Here is an 8,033-nt window from a genome sequence, read left to right as displayed (position 1 = left end):
ACTCCCAATTCACTGCTGGAAGCATCTCTTGAATATGCCTTTAAACCAACAAAGTGTTAGGGAAAGCACCAGAAATAGAGGGAAAGGATGAATAAATTAAAAAGGCTCAGCCAGCCTGCCCTGGGCCAGTAATATGCTTTAGTGTGTTTATTATAGAAAAGTTTAGAATAGCATCATGGTAACAACTGTAGTTGTATTGTCTCAACCATTTTTTAAAAAGGTAAAAAGGAAAATCCTAAGAACTACCAAATCAGTCTGACTAATCTGGTGGCCTTTTGCAATGGTGTGACTGCATTGGTGGATGAGGGATGAGCAACTACCTGGACTCTGTAAGGTCTTTGATACAGTCCCATACAGCATCCTTGTCACTAAACTGGAGAGATATGGCTTTGATGCATGGGAGTTGGATATAGAATTGGCTGGATAACTGCATCCAAAGAGTTGTAATCAGCAGCTCAATGTCCAAATAGAGATCAGTAACAAGTGGTATCCCTCAGGGATCCATTGGGACTGGTATTGTTTAATATCTTCATCAATGACATAAGCAGTGGGATCAAGTGCACCCTCAGCAAGGTTGTAGATAACACCAAGTTGAGTGGTGCAATTGAGACACTGGAGGGATGGGATGCTATCCAGAGGGACCTTGACAGTTTTGACAGGTGGGTCAGTGTGAACATCATGAGGTTCAACAAGCCCAAGGGCAAGATGCTGCACCTGGGTTGTGACATCCCCTGATATTAATACAGGCAGGGGGATGAACAGATCAAGACCAGCCCTGATGAGAAGGACCTGGGGATACTGTTGGATGAAAGGCTGGATAGGTGCTGGCATTGAGTGTTCAAAGCCCAGAAAGTCAACTGTATCCTGGGCTGCATCAAAAGCAGCATGGCCAGCAGGTCAAGGGAGGTGATGCTGCCCCTCTACACTCTCATGAGACCCCACCTGGAGTACTGCATCCAGCTCTGGGGCCCTCCACATAAGGACATGGATCTGTTGGAGTGAGTCCAGAGGAGGGCCATGAAGGTGCTCAGAGGGCCAGAACACCAATCCTATGAAGACAGGTTGAGAGAGTTGGGGTCGTTCAGCCTGGAGCAGAGAAGGCTCTGGGGAGACCTTATAGCAACCTGCCAGAGTCTGAAAAGGGCCTACAGGAAAGATGGAGAGATATTTTTTTTAACAGGGCAAGGAACAACAGTTTTAAACTGAAAGAGGTTAGGTTTAGACTGGACATAAGGAAGAGAATTTTTACAATGAAGGTGATAGGATACTGGAACAGGTTGTCCAGAGAAGCTGTGGATGCTCCATTTCTGAAAGTGTTCAAAGGCAGGTTGGATGGAGCTCTGAGCAACCAGGTCTAGTGGAAAGTGTCCCTGCCTATGGCAGTGGGGATTGGACTAGATGATCTTAAAGGTCCCCTTTAACCCGAATCATCCTATGATTCTATGATCTCATTGTATCAGAATTGTATTGGTGGAATGAAAGATGACAACACAGTAGGTATTGCAGATATTTGTGCAGTTAGTAAGTATCAAAGTGATTAAAGTCGTATGTGGCAGGAAGGGGCTTTGTGTGCATGTGTGTGCTAAGTATCTATCTTACTTTGAGGTTGTACTTGCTGGACACACTAAAATCTAGTAATGCATTTCAACAGTAGTAGTTGATGTGGCATGATCTATTTTAACAAGATACTCAATTTACTCAGTATCACAGTATCATGCAAAAGCCACTAAAAAATAAATTTCTCTAAAAAGAAGAAAATGAACCACCTTTCTTTTTAACACCGTGGAACAGGCCACAGGTGCTTTGACAGTGTTCAAAGCTGTATCTAAACTGCAGTCTGTGAATCCTGAGTACTTACCAGGAAAGCTGAAGTACAGCTCCCACTCAAGCAGTATAGCAGGGCTGTGCAATCCCACCCCTGTGGGTGCAGGGTGTGCACACCTGGGTGGGAGAGCTGCCCTCACTGCAAGTGCTCTCACACCCCAGGGGTTTTCTGCAGGTACTGTCTCCCACTTACTTTGACCCTGGTATGCAGTGTAGGCCTGCATGCAGGCTCTTTGCCCCAAGCTGGGTAGAAAAGCATCCCACAGATCTCTGTTTTTTAAATTATGCTCAAGGATACTTTTTCTGTTGCTAGCAGTGCCCATGAGAGTCCTGCAGCCTGTCCCACCTCAGCTGCTCCTTGGCCTCACCACCGCCTCAGGTGGGGGTCACCCCAAGCCTGGGTGAGCATTTTTTGCTTCTAGATGGGAAAGTTAAAGGTAGTTTAGCCACTCATTTCCATGAATCTCAAAGTGCTCTGTAACTTTGGGTAAGCTTTAGCGACGTGAAATAATATATATATGTGGAAGGAAAGAAATTCTGACCTCATTTGCGTCCATGTAGTTGGCTGTGCTGTATTTGGTGTTTCAGGTGGAAGGAGGCTAAAGCCCTAGCAGGTGCCTGATATCTCATCCTAATATTGAAAACCTCTCATCCAGTAAAGGTCAAGGATGAACAACTTATTTTCTCCTTCTTGCTTATGGGACTTAAAATTTTAAAAAATGGACAGGAACCTACAACCAGAAGTTCTGATTGTATCCAAGCCAGGACAAGGTAAAACAAGGTAAGATCTGACTAGGATTTAAAGACACTAAAATTGAACCACGTTAAGCAGTAACCTCTACCAAATTTGCTAAAACCCTCAGGTTTCTCATCTCTAGCCTATCTCCACTTACAATACCAATGCTAAGAGCTAAAAAGCGGTGGATGGTATGCATATCGTATCTGGTGTTCAATGCAAAGGTGATGGTTTTGAAGGCAGTACTGTCTCAGAATTTCAAATTCGCTGGTGTTCACGTTACATTAGAGTACCACTTGGTGGTCATTTGGAAGGCGCTTCTACTTCTGTGTAACTTTCTTCTAGGCTGGGTATAAATATTCCTGGGAGGCTGAACAGAAATGCGTTTTGTTTAGATACAAGTCTTAGGCACGAGTTAGAAAACTGCTGACTGTAATGAAAATATATCAGCACTTAGTAGTATCCAATAATATAAAAAATGCAATTCAGAACATCTGCAACTACATATATATGTGTGTGCGTCTATATATAGGTATAAAGGTACAATACGTACATGTATATAAACACAGACACATATACAGAAATATTCACAACTTGAACTGTATTTGTAACTAACCTGAAATACTGCAGCAAAAGTTCATTCTGATGAACCATTAATAGAGCATTTTCCAACTGTTGGCTCTAACAGTAGTTAAAATGTTCACACATCAAACTAAACTTTTTGCTATCCTAATTTTCTGCTCTCCTAGCTTTTTGCTATCATTTTTGCTACCCTAATCAACACATCAGAACCAAGAGTTTTTGTACGAGGACTATAAGAGTACCCTGCCTAGTGTAAAGCTATGCAGCTACTGAGCATGCTTGCAGGCATGAACCCTGGGTGCCTGCTGATGGTAATACTTTCTTGGACGGCAACATTTTGCAGATTGGAAATGCATAAAAGGCAGAGAACCTTCCGCACGCAGCTGCTGATTCATCGCCGCAAGGTTCTGACTTTTGCTGGAGAGGAATTCCCTGATGAGCAGCCATAAAAAGAAGTGGACGATGTGGGTGGGAGTTTGATGGGGCTCATGGCATCTCCTTCCTGCAGCTTCCAGAGGAGCTCTTCATTAGTCCTGCTGAGCTTCTTCTTCTCTTCCACTTCTTTCTCAACATATTCTTGAAGATTGGCGTTCTCCTCTGACAATTGCCTGGAGAGAAAAGCAGGACAACATGTAAGGCACACCAGGGCAAAGATGTTGGCATTAATGTAGCCAGTGCTGCACAAGAGGTAGGGCCAGGCAGGACACCGAGCACCTCTTCCCATCCCATCCCATCCCATCCCATCCCATCCCATCCCATCCCATCCCATCCCATCCCATCCCATCCCATCCCATCCCATCCCATCCCATCCCATCCCATCCCATCCCATCCCATCTCCCTGCCTCTAGGGCTGCAAGTGAGCTGCCAAAGCTGGGGTACAGCTGTTCCCTGATCTCTTCACTGCTGGGTGAGAAAGGCATCTGCACAAGTCACAGCTGCTCCCCCAATGTCTGACTCTGCCTCCAGATGCACCCGTGTCTTTGCTCTACACCTCTTTGAGGCACCTCAAACAGGGAGTCTGCCCTCTCCATGCTCCTGATGCAGGATGCAGCTCAGCTTCAAGTCCTTCCCTTTCCCCTGTAAAAGGTCATGAGGAGCTCCTTCCTCCTTGGTCCCAAGAAAAAGCATCTATTCCTGACAGCAACACTAAGGAAGCTTCACCAGCAAGGACCAGGGAGGAGTTATGCCTAGAATGCCCTATAATCTGATGGCTTTTTGGGAACTGAGGCATGGAAATCTCCTATGGGCAGCACAGCCTTAGTGAGTATGCACTCATCTAGCCAGATGACTGGTTTTGAAAGAAATGGAGCAGTGCAGGTAGACTGTTGGACCTGACTGTGATGTGTTTAGGGCATGTGCTGACAACACCTATGTCCTGAAGGATGTGTGTAGGAGCACCAAGCTTCTGCAGCCTCATTATACCTGGGCAGGAGCCAGGTCTTGATGTGATCAGCCTGGGGCAACTCTGGGCAGATGCCTAACCTGATTTACAAGCAATTTAAGATTTTATAGAAATTAGTAGGGAGGAACCTAACCTTCCTCTAGGTATTTCCAGTGTTCAGCAGCAGCTGGGGGTGGATTTTGGATTGCACATACAAAATTATGTACAACTCCTTTTCTGGGTGTAGCCTGAAGCCTATAGCAGATGTCATGTACTGCTGGTTCATTCACCAAAAGCCTCGAAGAGGGTGGAGTTGGCATTTGCAATTTTGTTTACAGAAGATTTTTTAAGAATTTCTGCTCTTTTTACCCTCAATTCCTGCATAAATGTAGCTCAGCTAACCAAGAATATGTCTGTTTCTTCTCCCATTTCCTGAAAGTTTTGAACCACGGAACAGTGGCTAGCAGAGCTGAAGGATTACAGGGCACAAGTTGACAGAAGTTTTCAGAAAGCTGCTTGCCTGGTAGAGAAGAAAAATCCTATTCAGTATCACTGGGGAACCAGGTGCAGCATGAGCTCATGGTCCAACAGTCATGACAAAGTCCACATGGGAGCTCATCCTGAAGAAGTAACTCCATAGGAAGCCTCTCGGTACACATGGAATTACTTTTTCTTTTGTGGTGTCTAACAAGACAGGCCATAAAAGTCACATTCAAAGTCACACTACATCCTTTTCAGCCAGCATTTTTTTCTGAGGAAAACATAAAAAAGCACATGCTTTCCCTGTCTTTGTGCAGCTCCTAGTGTGTAACTGGCTGGAAAACCTCAACTGGGCATTGGGAAGAGGCTGGTTATACCAGCACAGACTGCAGTCCACAGTGACAGGCTCAGCTCCCTCCTCTGCTAAAGGTACTGCTTGGACAGGAGGCAAGTGCAGTGTGTATCAGGCTCCTTTACATTAGAGGCTCGATGAGATTTGCTAGAGGTACAGTAGAATGCATGGTATCTGTCCTCTGGGAAGTCTCACACAGTAAGATACAGAGATCCTTTCAGTCCCTCTTCATTGCTCATGCAGGAGAAGGAAGACAGGCAGTAGAAAAGCAAATGTGTTTATGTAACTTTGTATCATGAAATATATGTTTCAATTCTAGACCTAACTCATTTGGGGAAACCTTTTTCCCCAGCATAGCAAACTTATGATCAGATGTGTTTCTCTGCCAGTCTCCCAGCAATTTAATTTAAGGAGCTGTAACAAATCAATCACAGCCATAAAACCACAGAGGTCTGCAGGGGCACACCAACATGATAGGGATGCAGCAGAAGGTGCCTGAGTTGTGCCCTCAACTCAAAAGGTCCAGAGGTCACTAGGTGTCTGGGCTATGTCAACAGTGAACAAACACCTTCTTGGTCACCTTAATCTCTTGGGTGTTATAAACTACCATTCTACAAACATTCTCAGTCCAAAGGGCAAAAAAATTTGGAGTGAGTATCTGAAATGGTGGGAAATCAGATGATTTATTCAAATGCTTGGGGAAGTCCTAGCAGAGGTTCTGTGGAGCTCCTGTATCCAAAGCTGAGGCATGATCTACCTGCAAGGCTTTTGTCCTTCCCTTTGTACCAGCACTTGGCTATAATTGGAAATACTCTGTGGTGCACCCCTCAGTGCCTCTGGGAACTCCCTCCTGACTGTGCTGCAGTCTGCTCTGGCTTCCTCCTTGCTCTCACTGCTGCTGGGCTGCCATAGCAGCTTGGGCACCTGAACTACAAATTGGCAGAAATAGCTCTAATCCTTGCTATTCCCCAGTGAGGGCAGCTCCCTGAGCTCATTCATGCTGCACTTCCCAGGCAGTGCCAGTACAACAGAAATGAGTAATTGGGATGGCTACTGCTGCCAAGAAAATGCATGTTTTAATAACTCCAACTTTAAAGCCCTGGCTGTTCCTACAGCTGCCCCAGAGCTGTCCCCGGAGAGTGACTGTTGAAAATTACTGTTGTCAAAGCTGGCTTTCCAGGCTGACTTCAAATTCAGAATTTCTCCTAAAAGACATTCTAAAAACTAGTACCCTCATAGTCACAGGCAAGAAGCAAAGTGCTGCAGCTGAATACAGGCAGGGAGTAGAGGGAGGGTGCTATTCGCCCAGCTGGAGACAGGTAGCTGCAATGCAGAGCTGCCAAGCACTGAACCAGGCACCCTGGCTGCTGTCAGGCACAGAGAGACACTGCCACTTCCAGGCCACAATTTGTCCAGCCCAAAAGCAGGTGGCTTGAACTGGGCTGGTGAACCAGACTTTAAAAATTCCTAGTTTTCCTCCCCAGGCACAGAAAGGCTGTAGACACCCACTTCAGACAATGATATGTGTGTTATAGGTATTTGTAATCAGGTGAGAGGAAACATAAACCTCACCCCGATCTGAATGGTAGGACAATCATTGCTGCCTTTTAAAAATATCTGTATGCTGGAGAGAATTTTAAAAGTCTGAATTATTAACAAATGAGGCACTAAAAAGACAAAAACTAAAGTCCGAGATACGACACTTTAAAAAGTCAGCTAAAAATTTAATTGCATTTTTAGCCAATGATAAAATTTCTGGCTGCAATGACAGCTAGGCAATTGCTATGCTGGGACAAGACCAGCTCTAGTGTATCCTCCTGGCATCTCTTCTGCCTGGCCCCAGCTGTGGTTTCTATAGGAGACTATAAACTCTTTGGGACAGGGACTGTCCTACCCTCCTCTTTATATGCCACCTTAAAACAAGGAACCTTGTTACCCATGTCAAGTTGTGGCAGGGTTGCAAACAGGCAGTGCTGATAAAAAAACCTGCCAAAGGATAACCCCACCTGACTGACAGTGACACTGTTAGGATGTCTCTCCTGAAATCTTTCCACTTCCTATCCTCATTACCCACTGACTAATGGGTCTCAGGGCACTGCTACTGAGATCAGAACAAGTTTACTCTCAGCAGCATGTCAAAATCATGGAAATATACAGACAGATATGTGGCCTTATGTTAAAGACAAATCCCAATATAAAAAGGATTTTTAAAGAAAACAAGCGGATCAAGATACCAATACATTTTCAGAGGGAAGTAAGTTTTTCCCCTTCTGAAATAAGTGTCAGCCTTGGGCAATTAAGATCCAGAGCATCCTTTTAAGCTTAGACAGATTGTAAATATCAGCACAAACCTTGTTATGACAGTATTTTGCTCAATCCTGGCTCTGAGTTCTTCATTCTGCTGTTGCAGCATGGTGATTTTTTCTTCCAGTTTTAAATTTTTTTCAACCTGCAACAAAAGGTTTGTTATAACTGAAGAACATCCAACACCTGATCCAAGATGATTTGTTCTTTATTTGTCCCTAGAACAGCTTCCAAAATTTGAGGATAGATGTAGCTGGTCATCTTGGCTGCAGCTGAGACTTAACTCATACCACCACATCAAATAAATGAATTAAGTGCAGTCATCAGCAGAGCACTGAGCAGGGACAGAGCTGAACTAGCCCTTATTTCTAACT

General features: G+C 44.7%; 1 protein-coding gene across 1 annotated transcript in view; it reads right to left on the bottom strand.

Annotated features, from left to right (window-relative positions):
* Nucleotides 1–3,533: 3,533 nt before the first annotated feature.
* Nucleotides 3,534–8,033, bottom strand: part of LOC103798390 (microtubule-associated tumor suppressor candidate 2-like) — a 27,975-nt gene continuing 23,475 nt past the window's right edge. Inside the window, exons 8-9 of the mRNA XM_009070645.1 lie at nucleotides 7,707–7,804; nucleotides 3,534–3,750 (exon numbers count right to left, since the gene is read on the bottom strand). Coding sequence (XP_009068893.1) covers nucleotides 3,534–3,750; nucleotides 7,707–7,804 — 315 coding nt within the window. The remainder of the gene's footprint in view (nucleotides 3,751–7,706; nucleotides 7,805–8,033) is intronic.

Source organism: Acanthisitta chloris, unplaced genomic scaffold (assembly GCF_000695815.1).
Source record: "Acanthisitta chloris isolate BGI_N310 unplaced genomic scaffold, ASM69581v1 scaffold25662, whole genome shotgun sequence".
Taxonomy (NCBI): Eukaryota; Metazoa; Chordata; class Aves; order Passeriformes; family Acanthisittidae; genus Acanthisitta; species Acanthisitta chloris.
Note: the sequence above shows the minus strand (reverse complement) of the source record. Positions and strands in the feature narration are given on the sequence as shown.